The following is a 23,401-nucleotide window of genomic DNA, read 5'->3' on the forward strand; positions in this document are numbered from 1 at the left end:
TTTGCTCTTGCCACTGGAGCTCTCCAGCTGAAGCCACGTGGCAGATGTTCTGCAGTTGTGGGTTGGAGAGGCTGCATGAGGCACAGAGCTTATTTATGAGGCATACCAGCAAACAGGATGGGCCAGGCTGCAGCATGCCACTCCTGAGCCAAGACTAACCACGGTTAAGAGCACAGCATTCAGTAGAGCAAATTCCATGGGATCAATGAACCTCAGCAGATCATCTTCACTGGACAGTTACTGATGCAACTTCACACTATATGGACCAAATTCACAACATTGCCCAATGTTTCTTCTGAAATAACAGGGATCATGTATCAAATCTCCTCCCCACACCCTTGTGCAGTAACAGCCTCTTCTCATCTGGAATAGCTTTAAACTACACACTGCAACACTGCAGTGAGGATGTGACTGAATTCAGCCACACAACCAAAAACCACACCAACTTAACACAAGGCAGTGAATAGAGCCTACAGCTTTCCAACCCGTCGCAGACTGTTCGTATCGGGTGCACTCTTATGTAGCAGAAACCATTTTAAAAACCTCTAGGCTTATAGATGACCCATGCACATATTCCCAACGTGAAAAATGTAAATGATTTACTCAATAATCCACCAATACAGGATATTGCATACTTCCATTGTGCAGTACTTCCAAAAAGCCCAAAAACTAGATCTGAGGATTGATCACCTCTGCAAAGTACCTACTCTACACAACTTTACTCTGCTCTCCTCATTCACTGGCAACCTGGGTGGTTTACAACTACAATGGCTACCTGCCAAAATGTAGTCAATGACTCTTTTGTTTGGACAGGGTCTGACAGTAGATGACACTAAACATTAAGTCAAATTTAAACTCTGACCAAAAAATAAATAAATAAATAAATAAATAAAACTAATCATTCATTAATAATAATTGAGAAAAAAATGCTTAAATCATGATACTGATTTGCAGTCATATCACCCAGGACTACAGACACATCAAAAAACACCATCTAAATGGGAACCACAGGCTTTGGAAATCACAATGGAGATGGTAAGGTAAAGCAATGTTTACTCATCATGATTTGAGTGTTGATTTTGTTTAATGGGACTGAACACAGTTGAGCCACACATCAATTCAGACAGATAAGCATAGTTATTTCATTCACCACAAATCCAAGGAACAGTTGAACCTATTTAAAAGATGATGGCTGGTACATAGTACTGGGTTCTAGGTACCAAAATCAATTACTATTCATTCATATATTACCTGTAACCGCTTATCCAGTTCAGGTTCACAGTGGGTCCAGAGCCTACCTGGAATCATTGGGCACAAGACGGGAATACACCCTGGAGGGCGTGCCAGTCCTTCACAGGGCAACACACACACACACTCACACCTACGGACACTTGAGTCACCAATCCACCTACCAACGTGTGTTTTTGGACCGTGGGAGGAAACCGGAGCACCCAGAGGAAACCCACGTGGACACGGGGAGGACACGCCAAACTGCTCACAGACAGTCACCTGGAGGAGAACTTGAATCCACAACCTCCAGGTCCATGGAGATGTGTGACTGCAACACTACCTGATGCACCACCGTGCCACCCCAAATCAATTAATAGAGAAGTAAAAAAAGCAGAGTAAAAGTTGAGTAGGTACCATGCGGTGGAAGGGTGCCACAAAGTAAGGTCCTATATACATTGCCTAGAATCGCTTCTAACAGCAATAAAACAGTGTCTTCTCATGTATCCTGACACATAGACTATTGCTCATCATGAGGTGATCCTTTAGATAGGATTCTGATTAGCCAGCCCTTTCTCAAGGCCCCATGCAATCCATCACCCTCAGAGCCAAGCTAGCAGCAAATCAATCTAGGGAAGGAGATTGCTCCTGAATGACCGGGTGATAGGGGTTGAAATTCATACTTTCATTCTCACTCTGGAATGAATTCATCTCTGGACATGGATATTGCATTGTGAGTGGAAGGAAAAATGAAGGTGGAAAATGAAAGAAGGAATGAAAGAAGCTCCGGCAAATTGAGGAACTCATTCCACCGGCTAGTCATGTACCTCCTTCATGCCTCTACTATCCAATCTATATCTAACGGTCATTCTCATATTCCTTTTAAACTTTTTTAGTTCCACTCATACAAGAACTTTTCAAATAAACAGAGCAAACATACATTAGAGCCTTCAGTCATTGTGTATTTCGTCCTCTTTTGAGTTAGCTACTGTGCAACACTCGCTCGTTAATGAGCTCACTGGAGCACAAAGCGTGTGCACACACACACACACACACACCCACCCATGTGCGATTCCACATGTGCTGGCATTAATTATGAAGGCTTCATGGGGGACTCTTCACAGCACTGCACAGTGTGATCTCATTAGATAGACACAGCAGAGCTGCTATCACACATGCCTGTCTCAAGAACACAAATTATTAGCTTCCCCATTAGGAGGCTGGTTCCTAATTGAATTTACATATGTTGTCGACCCCGCTTTGGTGCCCTGTGAGTGAGTCCACAGCTGACCCTGAAATGTACAAGGGGAGACCCCAAGTTTCTCCATGAGAGCACGAACACACACACTGTATTGTCTGTCTAAAATCACACATTCCGGCTGTTTTTCGCTTTCGAACAATGCACTCAAATACATTAAAATGAAGGAACAAAAACAGGAAAAGGACAGTAAAAACATGTTAGTATTTGAGCACTGGAATATTTACAAAACAGCCATTTACATCATGCATCATGTGATGTGCAAAAAAATTACTTTTTACAGAACTTTAAACTGGTTCATTGCCTGGTAATCAGTTACCACACTTGGTATATCTTTCTACTTCCAGGTGTTTGTACAGCACTATAGATGGATTGACAGTCAATGATTAATTCAAATTACCAGTGGAAGAGATTTTTTTTTGTCCTATATTTATGGTCTCAGCTGTTTAAAAGCTAATGGAATACAATCACAGGTCAGTCACAGGACGGTTTCGAGAGTCTAAAGCCTTACCTATACTATACAGTATTTTGAAAATCCTAACAGAGGCCAGAACACACATCTCACACTAAATGTCAGGTCAGCACAGATATACTGAGCACACAATACAGGATTTTGAAAATCATTAAAATAATCTACATTAAAATAAATAATAAATGCATGTTTAAAAATAAATAAATAACTAAAAAATCAGAGCACATCTCATTAGGACCCCTACAATGCACAAATGCCACACATGAAAAGAAAAAAAGAAAAGAAAAGGGAAAAAAACAAAATAAAAAGGAGGGGAGGGAAAAAACAAAATAAAATAAATAAAAATACTCCCACACTGTAAATCTCACATGAATCAGCATGAACTTACATATGCATGTAAACACAGATGTGGAAACTGAGCAAGTCGCTGTCCTATTTGGTGATTTTATACGTTCAGAAAAACATGGGGGAGGGAAGGAAATGGGGGAGAGGGAAAACAAAAAAAAGAACTTCTGGCTAGGACATTCTTTACATATTTTGCACCAGGAGCTGGAGGTATGTAATATTTTCTAGCAAACTTAAGCTACTTCAATATTGTCAGCACATATTAGACTTAACGGTTTGCCTATAAATTTATAATGAACTCTTGGTAGTATTTTTACCTCACAATTACAGCTTCAAAAGCACTGTGATGGTTCACTGTCTTGTAACTAGGGCTGTCTTGATGAAAAAATTTCCAACACTGTGTTTCAACAGTGCTCAGTATACAGTATTATATTACTGTATTACTGCCCCAAAATGCTTAAAATGGTGCTACACTCCTAACTGTAACATGGAACTGGCCTGAACCATTCCTTTTGAGGCTGCACCCTGACTTAGGGCTGGCACTCGGCCATTTAACTGTAGCGGTTCAGATGCCAAATGTTGGCAAAAATTACACTTTTTTTTAACAATTTAAAATAAATTTAACATTCATTACACACAACCTAAAATGTAAAACAAAAAAGACCATGCAAAATAAAGGAAAACATGGTGCTAGTGATGGTTGCATGCCATTCCTTGCAGTTGAGTTGTCAAGAGCGCGGTATTATTGTATTGCATCTTAGCACTGCAGAAACTCATGTAACTTTGTGGATGGTAGAAAACGACTGGACTGACTCATTGCTGCTCTCACACGACCAGATAATCCACACGGCAATCACTTCCAACTCACCTCTCAATCAGGATTTCCTCATTTCCGATTTGAGAATTTGTTGTAATTGTAAAATAGGTGCTCCGGGCTTAAGTTTATGGCAGAGCCTTGATGAAACAACCGTTTGAATTCCAGATCACTTAGCAAAATCTGGACCAAATAAACTATATATCTTTATCTAGTGAAAATTAAAAGGGTTTCATCTACTAGTTTTTAAAGACAGGCCATTAAGTCAAAAGATACAAAACTATCTTTAGTGTCGCTGTTGCGTGAGAGGAGAGAGAAGTCTAGAGCCATAAACATGCTGAAAAAAACCCCAAACAGCCACTTAACTGTGTTTAAGTGCTTTGTCTTCCACATGGTGTCGATTTGAATCACTGCAAAGGAGCTCATTTACGCATTTTAGACTTTATAGTCGCCAACTCACAGAAACCACATGACCATCCAAGTAAGCAGTTGCATTTTATTTACAGCCTTTTGATTTCACAATTGTTTTTTCTCTTCTAGGGCCATGGAAGAACACACTCATTGTTTTAGGCCTCAGAATAATCCTACACTGCTTTACAGTGTGAATGAAAGATTAGCCACATAAACAGTGAGTTTTTATACACAGATGCAAAGACTTTGAATTGCCTTCTCTCTCCCCTGCCCCCTCAAAATGTCCTTAAACTCTGCAGTTTAAATAACACGAGACTTTCCTTTGTCCATATGTGCATACTTCCAGCTGGCCACACATAGGGGAAGTCCATCAACCACAGGCTAAAAACTCTCCTACATTCAGCCTTCAACCTCCTCACTGCCTCAGATGGATATGAGCACTCCGGGCCAAAATCTCACCAATCTTCTCTGCCTGCATAATCAGCTGCACATATCCAGCCCACACTCAGTACCTCAGGACAGATGGGCTCAGTGGCACACCTCACAGGAGGATGCTCATCAAATCCTCATCAGCATAATTATATATTTCTGCCCTAAATGTGGAAACAGTCATAATATTAATACACGGCACATTGCTGATCTACCAGCAGAAAAACCCCACGGTTGCAGCCACACGGACGTGCAGGTCTGACTGTTGAAAAGGAGACCATAAAAATCATTCGTTATGAAAACATTTGAGGAATAGGGCTGTTGGAGGTTTGGAAGAGAAGTTAGAAGTCAGGAATTATTTGTAGAAGAGTGTACAGTAGCTTATAATATACAGTACCAGTCAAGTATTTCGACACATCCCATTCAGTGGTTTTTTGTTTATTTTATTATTTTCTACTTTGTAAATGAATATGGAAGACATTAAAATTACAAAGGAACACATGGACTTATATCATAAACAAAAAAGTGTTAAACAAACCAGAAAATGTTTTATACTTTAGATTCTACAATGTGGCCTCCTTTTACGTTGATGACAGCTTTGCACACTCTCTGCGTTCTCTCAATCAGCTTCATGAGGTTGTCACACGGAATGGTTTTCAGCATTACAAAAAAAAAAAAAAAAAAAAATTAAGTAATTAAGAGTTAATTTGTAGAACTGTTCGCCACATCTTAATGTGTTTGAGACCATAAATTGGGTTGTGCAGAGGTAGGGCTGGTACACAGTCCTATACAGTGAATAGCCTTATTCCACCAATGACTAATGGGGAATGTGTCCAAACTTTTGACTGATACTGTATATTAAAAGGGAACATCTATGATTGTGGGAAATTGTAGTTCTGATTTGTTGACATTCACAAGCTCTGTGTTTTTTAATGTGGAATGATTTGAGGGGGGAAAACACGATTCTTGTTTGTACGTGGCTGTGTACTTCAAGTTCTCAACTCTGAGGTCATGAAAGATCCCTAGGTATTTCGTAGAAGTGTTACCCAGATGTCCTGGTTAAATCTGCTCCTCTGGCCACTTCTGACCTTCTGGTCATCACTATTTACCAAACATGATCACTCATTGCCTGTAGTCTGTTCTTTATCTATTAGCTGATGTGTGGTGAGTGTGCAAATGCAGATTGGCTGATGCTGCATCACCCAGGTGGATTTTGATTGTGGTGGAAGACCGCATTTAATATTGCAAAAATTGTACATTGGAAGTTCCAATGGAAGTGTGACTATTACTAAAAGACCAAGCCAATGTCTTGACCAATCACGAAGTAGAGCAGGTGCAGCCACCACCAAAACACAAAAAACAATGAAATTAACCTTATGTCCTAAATAAATAAATAAATATCAAAATTTTTGTCAAATGATAGTTTACTACATCATTTAAACACAGCAGCTGCTCATGTTGTATGAAAATTTCATGATAAATGGGCAAATAGAAGAGCTCCAAAATTACTTGGAATTTATTAATTTATTTATTTGATATTGTCTTTAAATCTATTAAATGTTAAGCAGGTCTTTTCTTTCTCCTTTAAAAGTTACTATATTGGAGATGAATGATTTTCATTGGACACAGATGATATGCAGAAATTAACTATCAATCCAAATAGTAAAAATATATTTCTGATTAAAAATAAAATGAACACCCTTACAATACAGTTAGAAAACACTGGACTCTTCTCCTTGGCTGCATTAACAACCTGAATGATTTCCACTAGCTATTAGAACATTTCTGTGAGGATTTTAATGGCCACAAGAACTTCAGTGAGGTCAGGTACAGGGGTTGGGTGATTAGTTCAGGATCATAAAAGTCACTCCACCTCATCGCAAAGGAATGAAATGGTGCTCTATCACTTCAGAGAATGTAGTTCCACTACTGAATGTTGGGAGGCTTTTCACCAAACTCTCCACTCAGCATGGCTCATGTACAGCTACTCCAGGACATTTCATTTCATTCCATGCTTAGCTCCAAGTTAACTTTACATTAAGTCCAAGTTAATTCTGCATGCTGTGTGTACAATGTGTCCACTGTGGTGCATGTAAAAGTAGTTGAATTGACTCATTATAAGGTGAGTTTACAAACCTTGGATATATCATGCACATGTAACTGAGTCCTATAACTTCGGATCATTTACCAACTTCCTCTCAGAGTAGCGCTTTTTCCTACTGGATCTCTATAACCCCGGACGTCAGGGTCATATCATTCTTAAATGGCCCTGAAGGAGAAGAAAAGAACGTTTGAAGGGTTTTATTTTTTCCTGAACGTGAGCTTGGCTCAGCCATTAGCTTCCCACTTCCCATTGTCAAATGTGGTCCTTTGAAGATTCCCCCCCTCTCTTTTCTTCACTGCACATTTCCTGTTTAGCAAAGCCACATGCTTAAGGCAAGCCATTTTAGCACTTTCCTTCCAAGACAGTCTTTACCTCCACTCAACTTACATCATAGGTCCTGATAATACAGTGAGAGAAAGCCAAGCCATTCTCTAGGGGCTTCGGTATTGTCCTGTACTCATCTGTGCAAAAAGCCTTTCTGAATGCTTGATCTCAGGAACGGTCTAATGCTGTGCTACTTTCATTTTAATTTTATTTTAATTAGTCTTTTCTTTTTTCATTTTATTTTTCTTTTATGTTATAATTATTATCTGAATTGCTTGATAATAGTTTAAATTATCTTTAAACATTTTAATCATTTCAATCCTTCTGTACCTTTCTTTTTTTTTTTTAAAGCACTTTGAATTGCCATTGTGTATGAAAGGTGCTCTATAAATAAAACTTACCTTGCCTGGGTAAAAAAAAAAAAGTCTCTGGGGTGGTACCTGTGATGTTACCAAGGCAATACACTTTTTTGTTTGTTTGTTTTGTTATTGTTTTTCCAGGGCACAGAACTGTACCATATTTTGTTGTATATTAAGTTTAGTTGCACATCATTCATTCATTCCTTCCTTCATTCATGTGTAACACAATCAAATAGTTCTTCCCGAGGAACGCAAGGTAACCTACACATTTGGACTTTAAGATCCCTGAAAGGACATAGTGACTATAAATTGTAGACCTTGATAATGTGCATGAAAAACTGTAGAGCAATTCTCCAGGTGCGTTAATATCATTCCTGTAGTGCTAGGCATGAAGGTTAGTTTATAGCCACAGGAGAGAACAGTATTAAAACATTTCACAAGGTCTAAATTCTCTATTAACCTCTTCTATATGTTTACAGAGAAATATGCCACCTCACATCTGCGGTAGTCATAAAAATTTACATCCATCTTTTTACAAAATAAAAAAAAAAAAAAGGAATAAACAGAGAGGGCAAAGTGGGATCGGCCCACCACAGCAGCTTAAGAAATTACCCCTGGCCCCTCGGCATCAACAGACATGAGGAGAACTTGGGGGGGTGGCAGAGAAAACTTCTCCAGCACATGGGTGACACATCAAACACTGTCTCGCTTTAACCAAAAAGACCCAATAATAAGCCTCTCACATACAGCAGGATTTATGAGCGCAGCCTAAGCCACGTTAAGAGAATGAACCGAGGCTGTGTATATATTACACTAGACTACAGAGCCATGTTTACTCCACAGCACTGCTTACTGTCCATGTGGCATTGTAAATAAAGTTCCAGCTTCTTGCTCTGTACACCTAATTATGCATTTCTGTGGCGGATTAAAGAAGCACGTCAAGCTCAGAGCCACAGCTGCACCTTCTTGGAAATAATGATGAGGTTTTAGACATGAGCACGGCTTTCAAACCGCTCCTAATGGTGTTCTAGATATTTCTCTTGAGAACATGTGGTTCTGTTGGATTAATGAACTGTTTAAGAGACAGTAAAATAATTAGCTGACAATGGTCTACTACTGCAGGCAGCTCAAAGGGAGACAGTAGGTGAGGGGTTGCTAGCACTTTAACCCTTTCACATACTCTCTGATGTACATTTTGTTACAGTGAAAAACTCAGTTTTCTGGGTTAGCTACCCAGAGTTCAGGAGTTTAAAAAGTATTTAAAAAGGGGCTGTATAAAATTAAGCTTCAGATTTCAGATCAGATTCTGGTTCGTTTGTGCATTTAAACCAAGCCTTTACTGCCAAGAACACACTGGCAGTGTGTACATAAAATCAACAAATAACTTTAGGAAACCTCAGAAGAACAACAGCTGAAACATAAGTTATATGTTTAATATGAGAGGTGTAAAGGGTGTATAAAGCCATGAAGCTTTCTGGAGTGGCTTTATATTTTCTTTATAATAATAATTAAAAATAATAATAATAATAATAATAATAATAATAATTGAATAAATATAAAAGAAATTTTTCTCCCTTTTGAAAACTCTCTGGAACAAAACCTTCGTCAGCGTCTCAAAAACGAATTTCTCCTCCTTTCTCACTCTGCTTGTAAAGAGCAGAGCAGCATTTGTGGCGTGTCTGAGATGTTAGCAGGTCACGTATTGTCAGTGCAGTGTGGGAGGAGAACACAAAAGCGAGAGGAGGGGGCTTTAGAAGCCCCCCTATACCCCACCTAATGCTGGGGACAAAGAGAAAGGCCCAGCTCAGCCCATACAGCGCTTTGTGAATGAACGACACAAAGAACAACTGTGGTCCGCTGGCTGCGGAAAGAGAGCGAGCGAGGGAGAGAAAGAGAGGGAGAGACAGAGGGAGGAGAGAGGGAGAGGAGGTTTTTTCAGGCCTCGGCAATAGAAGGGCAGTGAAGCAGAGCCATGTGTGGTCCATTACCGCAGTGGCCAGCAGTGTGACACACCCTCTGGCCTCTCTCACTAAAAGAGGAGCAAGCCCTATAGGCCAAAAGAGAGAGAAGGGAGGGGGGAAGCAAAGAGTCTGGTTAAAAGCAGCAAAGCCCATTCATTACCACTGAGAGAGCTATTGAGTGCAGAGAGTGAGAGCTGGAGTACACGGCCACTTAAACTCCATCAGCACGGAGGACAATAACGCTGACAGGTGCTGTGTGGAGAAAGAGGGAGAAAGGGAGAATATAGATGTATCTCCTGCTGGAGGTAGAGAGAGAGAGAGAGAATGTGGGGATTTTGCTGCTTGCTGACAGGAACAGGAGATATCAGTGGCCATTATAATGAGGTTTTATAGTCGTCCTGATAAACTACATCTCATACATACATAACATTGCTGAGGGCTACAAGGGAATCAGAGATAAGGACTGGACAATAATTCAATCACAATATAAAATGCTTCAATAAAAATGATACTTTTAAAACACATTTTCAATATTTCAGTATACATTATTTACACCATCTGTCACTGACTGGTCATTACAGGGTGCTGTTGCCAGTTCAACTCGTTCCAATTTAAAGTTTAGCTTAAATTAATAATATTGACAAAGCCAATAGGTTTATGTTTGTTGGCGATGTCATGTTTCTTGTTTATTCTTGGACGTTTTTCAGTGAATTTTATATCGATATCGGAATTATATTGTAACGACCAAAATAAAAAAAATATAACGTGATATACACTTTGGCCATATTGTCCAGCCCTGCCTCAGATACATGGCCCTGCAAAATATCTTTTGAACATGGGATATATTTTGCATTGTGTGAAATATTTGTTAAAATTGGACCAATGAAAATGTTCCAAAATAATTATGTGAAACAGATTTACACAAACTTGCATCAGAAGCAAAGTAGTTTGTCTATTCCTTTAAGTCACAATTATATATAATTGTTGGGGTTGTTGATCTTTTTATTTATTTATTGACAGCAAATATGTAAGGATAAATAAGGATTAAAAAAAAAAAGTATTCATGCAAGTATGGAGTTTGTAAATAACAAAAAAAACATAGTAACAAGTAGAAGACTGAAGCTTTACCCATTATCCTAATTATTCTGTAAGAATTACAAAATTGAAAAGAAATAAATACATTTCTGATTAAAACAACCCCAGGCCTTTCCAACTGCAGCAGTAATTACTTACTGGTTCACTGCATCCTTTTTATCTTCTCAAACCTCAGAACACATTAAAATACAGTTTTTATTATGTCATGTATCGTAAAATGTCCTCAAGAATCATAATATTTATCCATATTGTCCAACCATAAACAAAGGCTCCACTGAGCATGTTGCGCAGCTTATTTTTCACAAGAGAAAATCAAAACACAGAGAGGAATTTGACAGACAAAAGACAAAAGGGACCCACACGATCACTGCTCAGCCTATAAATCTCACATTGGGTTTCCACATTTAAATATCTCAGGCTTTGCGGCTACACAACTCATAATTCCACATAAGAACACACTAGAATTACAAAAATAAAAAAAGATGCTTATGGGGAAGAATAATCATCACAAGACAAAGGCTCAAAATTCCATTTAACCCTTGAAGACCAAATGTAATTTTGGCAACAAAACAACCTTACAATCATTGGAGACAAAACAAAAAAAAATTAATTTCACATTAAACTACAGAAGTAGAGCTTGCTTTGTCCCTAAAAAGTCTACTGCAGTTGTCACCAAAATGGCTCTTTAATATAGAAAAATGTGCAATACATTTATTTATTGTTTTTATTTATTTAATTGGTGTGTCTCGGCCTCAAAGGCAAGAGGAGAACAGACAGGAACTCATCTCCCACGCATCAAAAGCTCAAAGCTGTCCATGTTTTCTGAGACCATCCCAACAGCTGAACTAACATGCGTCATCGCCGTTCTTCTCCCTGTCCGGGTCCTCACTGAGCCAGGTCACAGAGCACAGGGCAGGAAGCCTTCTCTTAAAGAATCAGGGTCAGTGTCTCTGTGTGTGTGCGCACGTGTGTACATGCGTGTGTGAGCAGCAGGAGACGGGAGATCATGCAGACAGGAAGGTGAAGAGGCCAGTGACATCACGCTAACTCTTGCACAACGAGCTTACCAAGCTTAAACTAACGCACTTCAGCAGATTACTGGACACTCGGCGTCTTTGAAGGCTAAGACTCTGCAGAACACTGCGCTCCAATGAAAACCATGCATGTCCACTTCTAACAATTTTAATATCTATATGGACACACACACACACAAATAAATTATATCTATATAGGGAGAGAGAGAAAGAGAGAGATTTATATTTGCATATATATATGCATATGTATATAGCTATGTATATGCAAATCATACATGGTACATCATTTTCATGCAAAGCAGCAATTCACTACAGCACCAATACAAAGCATGAGGTACATTTAACTGTCCATCTATTTCCACCAGAAGCGACTTCTGAACACATCAGCTGCTATTTACACAGCAGGTGAATCTACAGAAATGCTCCAAAATGTTTGTAACAGTCTCTACATTAAGTTGCATAAAAAGTTTGTATTCTTCTGTAATGTTCCCATTTCAGGGATACGTGAGGGTTTTTGACAGCAACAGTGTTCTTGATCTTTCATCCATAAAGAAACAGCAGATTCAGTGGCTTGGAGACACTCACTCCCTTCCTTTTACGCTGTTTGTAGCTTCCTGTGTATGTGGCAGGCTGATGTGCACTCATAAGCCACACACACACACATGCATGTCATCAGCCTGTTAGCGGCGCTGACAGATGTGTGTGTGCAGATCAGCGTGAGGAGACTGCTGGAGAAAGCATACAGCCCCGGCACGCAAGTACTGCTCTGCTTACACATGAAAACATATCCATGTCACAGTCCTCAGAAATATTCATTGCTCAGGCAGTCTTAACACAGCAAAGACGTCTGACAAATGCGCTGGCGTCAACCAGTGTTTTTTTATATACATATTTCAACTTTTTTTTTTTTTGATAATAATACTACTAATAGTACGAATAACGGCACGGTGGCACCACAGGTGGTGTCACTGTCCCAGCTCCAGGGTCCTGGATGGGGTCGGTTCGGTCTGTGAGGAGTTTGGGAGGAAACCCACATGGACACAGGGAGAACACACCACAGTCCAACACGTTGGTAGGTGGATTGGCTACTCAAATGTCTGTAGGTGTGAGTGAACGTGTAAATGTGTCACCTAGCTAAGGACTGGTGCCCTCTGGTTGTGTCCCTGCCTGGCGCCCAGAGATTCTGTGTAGGCTCTGGACCCACTGCGACCCTGAATCAGATAAGTGTTTACAGACAATGAATGAATTAATATATGAATCATGGTAATCAGCACAAAGCTAATTGTTTAGTAATCCATTGCTCCAGCCCTTGGCAGAATATTTGCAATAATGTATCTTGTTTGTTCCAGTTATGTATGCTACATGAACACATTGCCATTGGGAAAAACTTGCCCTTGATACAATATGGCGTTTTTCAAGATGGCGGTCATGCTCCGGAAGTAACCCCCCAACCCATTACCTGCTGGCGTATTCAGAAAAAATATTGTCTTATAAATTTTGACCCTGTAAATCAGGGGTGTCAAACTAGATCCACGGAGAGCCGTGTGGGTGCAGGTTTTCTTTCCAACCACGCAGAAACCACACCTCATTCCACCTGTTTTTAATCATTGGATCTAATCAGTAGATCTTGACTTTCAGTAGTGTGGGGCTTTTGCGTGGTTTGAAAAAAAAAAAAAACCTGCACCCACACGGCCCTCCGTGGATCTAGTTTGACACCCCTGCTGTAAATCATTCATTTTGTATACTGTGTGTGTTTACTACCGTTCCTTCACAAATACAGAATTTGCACCTGAAAACATACAATCTGACTGGGTACATGTTTTCACCATTAGTTTGAAATAAACATGCACACCACTGTAAAAATATGTTTCTTTCTGTATATAAAATATACAGAGTAACTGTATATACACCTTGGAAATTAAAAGCAGTTCTAGGGCATTACTTCAAGGAAGGCCTGGCACATTTATTTTTAAGAGCAGGTGGCAAGTTGCGGTCTACAAATTTCACCAAGTAAGGCTGCCAGGAATTTACACTCAAGAGTTCATTGGCAGTGACTGCAAAAACCACCTTAAGAACCAGCCTCAGGTATGAGGAAGATAGATTTAGCAACTGAGAGCTGGATTAGGTTTTATGATTTAACTCAGCTCTACTCAACCTGTGCAAAGATGCAAACACTGATTTCAAAGTGTTAGATTTTATTGCCAGCTTCCTGCCAAACCAATTATTTTGTTCATAAATTAAATTACAGAATGCAGACTGTATATTTGTAAGAGAAAAGAAACAAAGCCTTCAACACACATCACTGAATGACAGCCTATGAAACAACAGCTCACAGCTCATTGGAGATAAAATGTTCTACGCTCACAGAATTAGTGTTGACAGTGATATTCAACTGCTGTGTATTTCCCTTCTAAAACTGTCTAAACATTAGATTATCTTATCACACAGCTCAGGCAAAGAAGCAGTGGGCTTGCATTACTCTGAGCCAGGCAACAATGAAACATCATGAAACATTACCTCCTCCTATTAGAGAGAGGCTGAAGTACTTGGACGAGGCTATAGGAGAGGCTCATTTGATCCCCAGCACATTATAGAAGTTCAGCAAAGCTTCACATTAGTGGAGGATGAAGATACTTCGTATAAACAAAGCTCGGATCAGAGGAATGTTGCTGCACCTTAGCACATGGGTGAGCACCACTGAGGAAATTTTTCATTTCAAGATGTTCTGCCCTGACAACTGTTAATTATCCAGACCCTCCCCACAGACAAGTGCTGTGGAGTGAAGAGAAGGTCATGGGAAATAGATTTTTTATTTGTTGGAAATATTCTGGGAACTTTCACAGGGAGAGATGAGCAACATAAACAGTGTTTCATTAAACTGCCTCTAGTCCACTTTGCGGTTGTTTGGTTCTGTGTATCAAAAGGCATTTTAATTGTCGTATATGCAAATGAGCTCTGCTTTGATTTGCTTGTATTGCCTTGTATTACATTTTATTCAAAAGAATGACAAAAGACGAGCCATAACATCTTTTATCAGCAGTTTGTTAGGACCCACTATTGTAGAGAAGATGTGTTTCTATGACCTCCAAGGCACTACAGTCACACACACACAAAAAAAGTAATGATTCTTGGTTCGGATATGACATTTAACTAGAAAAAACCTTTAACTAGAACACAGAAGTTACTCAAAAGGTCCTTCATACTCACATTATGTTGACAAAAATGGCCCTATAAAAGACTGTAAGGAAGGAAGGTTCTATAGGGAGCTAAATTCAAACCTAATTTTATTTTATGTACATATGACAAGACCAAGCAAACAACATGCCATAATCCTGTATGCTACTATGAATCAGCAAATGCTGAGCATGGTATGACATTTTTCAGGCAGAATATTTTTTTCTGCTGATATTAATCCCTTGAAGACTGGAAAAGTAGTGCAATATGGGTCAAGCTCGGGCCAAAGGGGAGGGCAGTTGCGGATGGGAGGGTTTGACAAGACAACAGCACAAGTCATCCTGCCCTTCCCCCACTTAACACTACTATAGGATAGACAGAGACAGAGGCAGAAGAAACGGCACAGTGACCTATAAACCCAAGCACAAATTATTCAAAGGCAGAGATTGCATCTCGAAGTCATCCACTGGAGGGCCAGACAAAGACGTATTGTAGTGTGAGGAAGAGCTCTCCAAACACACAGTGTGCTTACATTCTTACTGCAGCCACACACTAATCTTGCATCTATACCAACCCGTCAATACTGGATGCAACTGGATAAAACAAAGAGACAGAGCCTGAGAGAATAAAATGTATGTTTGTATATATATATAATCCCTAAATAAATGAGTAGATGTTCCCAGACAAATAAACTTCATGCTACATTTATTCAGTTAACATCCTACCATACTCTGAGGCATGTATAAATATGCTGTAAAAAGACCCAATTTTGGACTGAGACAGAAAATGAAAAGATGTGACTTTCCAAGAGGCTTCATTATTGGGGCATGAATGGAAGGAGATTCAGTATCTGCTCAACTAGCTAATAGAACTAAAGTAACATCTGCATTCACGTCTGTGCAACAAATCAACTGTATACATCGTAAAAAACCTTATGTGCAAAGTGTGCTTAGAGTGACCCTGTGTTTTAGTTTGAAATATAAGAGCAACAGTTGCTCGGGTGACTGGGAACATCACAACAGAATGTGTACAGTAAGAACAGTCCAACCCCAAGATGGAGTACCACCATGGCAATGTTAAAAATATTCAAATACTCTTCACCAACTATGATTATTTGGACTTTAATTTGCTGCTCTCATTGTGAACAGAACTGCTGCTCAGTGCTAAGGCTTTGGAACCATACTCTGGAAAGTATACTGTATATTACAGAGCAATATCTGGCCCAAGTCACAGGACTGTGAAGAAGAAAGAGGGTTTTTTTAAGACAATGTTGACTCCTGCCGTTTTAAACCGAAATCTCCTCACACTCCAAAAGTAAAACCCTTTTCTTCCCCATAATCATGAGACATAGTGGCAGATAATGTGGTGTGTTTTGTGTCATGTGTAAAATGATGTGGAAAAGACGGAAGCATTTAAAGTAAACATAGTTATTGAAGAGGAGTTGAAAGAATCAAACCAAAGAATGGTTTCTTCAGGATTCTAGGTTTTGTGCATACCAAATGTTGGACAATGATTCAAGATGAAACTCTTGGAGTCGACTCAGTTTCTGTTTGCAAACACTAAATGTGCTTCACAAGAACTAAACAACTGCAACATATATGTGAAGAGAAAAATAAGTGGTAATATTCCTTCCATAATTTTGGATTTAAACATGTTTTAAATGTACTGCAACTTTAGTGTTATTGTTTATGAAAGTTAGTAAATAATAATAAATTTACTAACTAATAATAAATAATAAATAATACCTCTATAACGATACAACCTTGACAAAAATCATGAGTAAAATTAGGTCATTTTTGTTTTAGCTTAATGAACTAATACTAGACTAAAATGAATTTTGGTCAACTAAATTATTAAAACTATATTAATTATTAAATGACTTAAGACAAATTAACATGTATTTGAGTCAAAAGACTAAGATAAACAATCAAAATTATCTGCCAAAATTAATGCAAATTGTTTGGAAGGAAAAAGAAAATTAAAAGAAAAAAGATGAAAAAAAGTGATGTTCAGGGTAGTCAGTTTTTACCATCGTCTCCACAAATCAGCGGGTGCATGTATTGCATTCGCCAAGTGAGCAAGATAGGCCTGAATGTTTGACCCTACCCTAAGGAGTCTGGTGGTTCTATTATGTTGTGGTGTGCATTCTGCTACCATACTTTGGGTCCATTTGTCACCCTTAGAAGGAAAGTTCACTGCAGATCAATGGTCTCTTCAAGGACGACAATGGCTGTATGTCAGAGCACAGGGGTTCACTGAATGGTCTGATGAGTATGAAAATGATATAAATCATCTAATCCGGCCTTTGCAGTCACCAGATCACATCCCAAACGGAAACCTATAGGTCATTTTGGGTCAACATGTTAAGACAGCACTCTCCACCACCATTCTCAAAACATCAGGGAATATCTTTCAGGAGAATGGGTTTCCATCAAGCCATTACACTCCCAGAGACTTGTAGAATTCATATCATGGTGGACAGAAGCAGTTCTGTTGGCCTGTGATGGCTTGAAACTTTCCTAAAGCATCTGTTTTCCTTCAATATGTACACTTCCATTTCAATTTATAGCTTGAAAACGTCAGCATCAAGTCACCTGTCCAATCATTTCTCTCTCATTCTTTCCTCCTCATTTTGTCGCTCCTTCTCTCTGCACCGCACAGCAATGAGCAACCACTCCTGGGCCATTAATCATCTGAAAGACTTCACTTTCATTGGTAAAACATTTATCAGCAGTTTGGTCTACTGTAATACATCAGTTTGAGGTCTGGCCTGATGATTCTGCATTCATGAGGGCAGGAGCTGAATGATAATGTAATCTCTTTCTGAAAAAGAGTGAACCACTTTGGGGCTTTGGAGTTTGGAGTGTACTTTATCAATGTCAGTGAAATATATTTTGGGGTATTTGCTCTTTCGTATGCAGATTACCAAGTGGAAGTCGAAGAATAGTGGGAGAGCTAAAGTATAGCCACAGCTTCTCAGACTTGTCCATAGCCCCATTTATCCAAAACACCATGTAGTCTTTAATCATCTACTAAACAGAGAACAAAAACCTGTCTGGACATTGTTTAAAATCAGAAACCAAATGCAAAAAAATGACTAAACATGTTGAATGATTGAGGTATTGAGTACGCTGAAGACCTGACAAGTCCAGAGTGACTTATCGCAAGCTTCCTGAAGCGCCACTGACAGCTAAGTGTAAACCAAACTCTTTCATGTGGATAGGTTTACCACGCTTTAAATCAAAATGACAAGAGGGGCCAGCACTAAAGTGCATGGGGCACAGGAGTGTTTTTGCTGCAGAGGAGCTGGCACCACATCAAGGCTGCAGTTCAGCCCAGACCTTTACTCTTCCTCTCAGCACAAATGGAACCGTGTCTTCTAAAGTAATTATGCTACTTTAGCCATTACTTCTATGGGATACACAAAAGCTTCCAGACTAAGCTAAACCTTGAGGTAAAGGACTGTGCTGATTTCAGAAGACGTATGGAGAGATGTCGCCACTTGGACTGGTACGGAGTTGAAGAAAGCAGTTTGTGGCTTGTTATCCAGCTCAGATTCCTAGCCATAGAAACAGATATAGGAGTGAAACAGCAATCATCTGGAAAGAAGAGGTTTGGTTATAATGTGAAGAGAGCAGGATGCAAGACTGGAATTGGCCGAGATCTGAATTCGCAATCCGTTTTATCGCCATTGATCTTTAGGACAATCCTTGGACGTGAATAACGCAAGCCAAGTTCAAGTGACAGCCTTTAAATATTTGCTGCTATAGCCCCATCTACACATTGCATCAGATTTAAGCTTGACTCATTCAGCTAAATAGCCCACTGATCTCTATTTTTTGTTTACAACAATTGTTAGTTACATAAGCGATTTTTTTAATTCCGAAAGTTAAAGGTCACATGGGCTCATTAAAGGGCAGATAATGTTATATATATATATATATATATATATATATATATATATATATATATAGAGAGAGAGAGAGAGAGAGAGAGAGAGAGAGAGAGAAAATAAACCCACTTAATTCAAAATAATAATAATAATTATTAATATTATTATAAAAAGATGGAAACTGTTGATATTTCATAATATACAAACATTTCAAATGGGGTGAAATTGCCTGGGATGACATCAATATGATAACAATAATACAATGAATGTTACAGTTTCTCACTTATACCATTCCCATTTTGGAGATATGGTTTGATAAATACTGCAAAAACACATGCATCTGTGTGTATTGAATGGCTGTACTTCAGCTTTTTCCTGCCTAGAAAGATGTTTTTAAAACAAATCCCAGGATATGTTGTGTACAAATACCTGACGTGAAAAGGTGTTACACCTTTCTAAAAGCAGATGCTACTTCATTGAGCAACAAGAGCTGAGAGAAGCTGAATAGAGGGGCTGGGATGGGGTGGGGGTTGGTGATGGTGGGGGGGTGAACACTAGAAGCAATTAATATTTTTTTATGGCAGTTCTCCTTCCAGGTGTGAGCCTACTGTAAGATGCAAAACAAACAGCTTTCTCAGAAACACAGCTCACTGTGTATATATATATATATGAATATATACAAATTCATCTCCAAAAGATTGAATGTCATTGCAGAAACTGAATAGCTTAATCCAGAAGAGAACCAAATCACTATTACTGGACGTCTCTTTAAAGCGTCACCAAAGCCAGCTGTCTCAATGGAACCAGACGAAGACATGGTCATGTAGTACGAATAAACTCATAAAAAGAACAGAAAAAAAAAGCCTTGTCCTGGAAGGCCACTGAGTAAACAGCCTATAAAAGAGCTGAGGATAATACAGCTTTTCTTTTCCGTGTTTTTGTGCTTCTTGTCCACAGTAGCACCTGTTTACTGTGTGTCTGTGAAAGCCTGGCTGGGAGGTCTGCAGCAGGACCCCGCTCACAGGAATCCACAGCAATAAATTCACTGTAGGGCATTAGAGTCGTGAGCTTGTTAACACTGTGAGGAGGCTTTCAAAACCAACAAAAACTGTGCCTCTTCCTGACCGTAACACAACTCTCACTTTTATTCATGTGTCAGGGGATACAGTGGTCATTTTCATTCATTCCTATCGGTAAAAGGAGGCTTTTTAATTCACATTAATTGCTTTGGTTAGGTTTTATTTACTTATTTTAAATAAACAGTGTCTTTCACAAACCTGATTATGACTGTGGGGCCATGCAAAACTGTATTACATGTACCACTAATGTGGATTTTTCTTTTTTTTTTTTGGTGTACAATGTACAATTCTCATGATAATGGAGTAGAATACTCTTAACCACTCTACTACAGAAATTCTTTTCACAATCAATGTGGTTAACACACCATGCATGAAAAAAAAACATGTGGTTGGAGATGCATTTGACCAAGACACAACAGAAATTTAAAAGCATTAATCTCTCCTCCCAATGCAATGAAACTCCTCCCAGTTTAACCTAAAGTACTCCTAGATCAATCCAAACTCCTTGCCAGGAAGCAGCTGAACAGAAACAACTGGTTGCCGTGTCTCCAGCTGATTTACATATTCCATCCCACACAGCACTCTTTCAGTCCGACTAACCAGAGACACATTTAACTACCACAAGTCAATGCATCTGGATTCAATCTAAAAGGACACAATCCAGATACAAGACACATGAAGTGACCAGGTGTAAACAGGATGAGTGAGTGAGTGAGTGAGTGAGTACGATACAAGCCATTTTCACGAGGTGATTCGCATCTAAAATATAAATAGAAACTAATACTCAAGCCAAATGTGGAAATTCCCTGCTGCACCAACAGAAACTCATGCATTATGGAGGACAGTCTCGCTACACAAGGCCAGGGGCAAGATAAAACATTAACTATTAGGCTTTTATAATTTTGAAGCTTATTCATGGTAATGATTCACTGAGTCAAGCCAGTTTCTGCAGGAAAACCAAAGTATCTACTGAAGTTTAAAAGTTAATACAGATTCTGATCTTTATTGCTGTTAACAATCTGAGTCTAATGGCAAAGAACAAACACAGACACACTGTCAGACATGAGAGCAGCACAGGGGTAAATCACTAGAGATAAGTCTTATGTTCACAGCTTCCTGACAGTAGAAATTCTCTGATACTTAAAGATCATTTATTTATAACACTGAGTATGTCATCAGCATCAATATTTCCAAATAATTCAGCTTCTTCTTCCTGGGATATATTCCTCTGGCATTCACACCAATTACTTCAAGCAAATTCAGAAAGTTAAACAGCCGAATACTTTCTCACCATAATTAAAAATACATAATCAGCATAAAAGAAAACAAAAACAGAGCAAGAGAGAACAAGCGAGAGTTAAAATAGAAAAAAATTAATCTCAACTAATTCTTGTGGGAATAAAGTGTTCGCAAATGTAAATCAACACAATGAACTGGCGTGAAACTCACTCATAGACGGACGTTCTCACTTTCAGAAACTTTACCATAAGGGGCACCATTTCTTACATGACACATCAAGTTTAGTGACTGTGCCACAAGGGATGCTACTGTAATTCACATCAGTGACACTGATGTGTCTGTCCCGAAACCTAGTGAACTGCCCAAGTATGCACTGACTACGTAGACAGCTTTTTAAGTAGGCAGCTTTCTAATGATCTTCTGTCCTCGTGACGCAAATTATTGAGACTGTGTAGTTAGAGCGCAATTGCATTAAGGCTTGATTCGAGACACTGCACACAACCAGTGTCTACTTCCTTCAGTGCTTACATCATGCTCTCTAGTTAGACAGCTCACTGGCTTTTGGGACAAAATGTTAATGTCCATCTTTCAGTCTTGATTTTCAGTCTAGATTTAATTGTTAAGATTAATTGTCAAGATTGTTGTATAAGATTTTGCCCCATCGTCCAGAGAGTGCCAATTCAGTCCCTGATGACCCCTTAGCTATTCATGCAATCTGGGCAGTAACACTTCTCCTCCAAGCATTTATTAAAGTGATGTTGTGTAATCAGCAGCGTGAAAAGAAACAGAGGCCGGCTTCATGTCTTGGAAGACGCATGTACGTGTGTGCATATCTTACTCTGCCATCTTGTAGTAGAATGGTATGACTGGGTGAGTCCTACCCAACTAAATTGGCTTGGCATGGACTAAATTGAGTAGGAAAATAGGGCAAAATCAAAGAGCGGATCAGTTTCTTATCTTCTCTGAAACTCTTGTAATGCCAGACCCATAGTGTCCAACAATGTGGTGAATACCAGAGCCAGTCAGCTATTATTACTGGATCTGTTTGGCATGAGGTGTCTCAGGTGCTGGACGAATGCCTCAAACTCATCAGAGTAATGAGTTTTCTGCACAGGAGCCACAGAGATGAGGGGCTACAGAAATCATTACTGTCAAAAACCACTGCTGTGTGGATGATGAAAGAAAGTGTACTGTCTGAATCAAGAGCTACTCCCAGGCTACTGCCCATGCTACAAATGTTAGAAAACCCTCAAAGACCTTACAAATCCTGATTTCAAAGAGCAGCTGTCCTTGGATGATTAAAAGCTCTGAGGTAACACCAGGAAAACCAACAAGAGAGTAAAAACAGACAAACTGATCACTAAACATTATCAGCAGGTTTTAATGCATAATTCCTATTTCCTTGTGAATTTAACATACTCCAAATATAGGAAATAAAATGCTGCAAAAAGCAAACATAAGGGCATTGTCTATGACTTAGACATTCATTTGACATTCTAGATAAGAGCAGCAGACAACTGAGAGGGTTAGATGTCTAAAGCTTGGCTCTTTCACAGTTTCCTCAAGGTTAATTTTTATGCAGGAGCTAAGCCTCTTTCACCAGGATACAACAGGACTTCCTCAGTGCGTGCTCCATTTCCTGCCAAGGTTACTCTGACTAATCTGACCGGGTTCTTCTAATCATTACGCTGATTACAAACACAGCTACACAGATTTAATAATAACTTCTAAGGTGTCAAATAAGAAGACCCTTCTAAAAATGAGATAGCGCCATTGTTTGGCTACAGTAACACCACAATATCTTTAAACTGCATTTTTGGAATGAAGCCTTGGCCTCCGATTAAGCCTGATAGGTCAAACAGCTGTTTCCAGCTGGCCTAGCATCAAATCTGGATAAACTATTTCATACTTCTTTCTCTAATTTGTATAAAGTGTTTTTAAATTAAATAAAATAAATAAATAAATAAACAAAAATCAGCCAGTATGTAAACAAATGCATGCTCTGTCTGTTGTTCCTTCTGAATTAATGGTGTGCTGTTTATAGAATACTGCAACACATTGCTGTGTTTTCTAACAGCACACTATTTAGTCTATGAAAGGTGGTTTCAGAATTTTGACCCTCAACTTTATAGGTTCCATATGTTGCTTGTTTAGGCACACGTTCAAATACAGTAACAGAATGTC

The 23,401-nt window shown here is 39.1% G+C and overlaps 1 protein-coding gene across 3 annotated transcripts in view; it reads right to left on the reverse strand.

The window, feature by feature from the left end:
* tmtc2b (transmembrane O-mannosyltransferase targeting cadherins 2b) overlaps nucleotides 1-23,401 on the reverse strand; it is a 137,014-nt gene that overhangs the window by 81,957 nt on the left and 31,656 nt on the right. The window contains exon 2 of one of the 3 annotated variants that reach the window (XM_066685326.1): nucleotides 7,093-7,225. The exons of the other annotated variants lie outside the window; for them this stretch is intronic. Within the exon in view, the coding sequence (XP_066541423.1) occupies nucleotides 7,093-7,112 (20 nt within the window). The 5' untranslated portion in view covers nucleotides 7,113-7,225. The remainder of the gene's footprint in view (nucleotides 1-7,092; nucleotides 7,226-23,401) is intronic. 3 annotated transcript variants of the gene reach the window in all.

The sequence above is a fragment of the Hoplias malabaricus genome, chromosome 11, assembly GCF_029633855.1.
Source record: "Hoplias malabaricus isolate fHopMal1 chromosome 11, fHopMal1.hap1, whole genome shotgun sequence".
Lineage (NCBI taxonomy): Eukaryota > Metazoa > Chordata > Actinopteri > Characiformes > Erythrinidae > Hoplias > Hoplias malabaricus.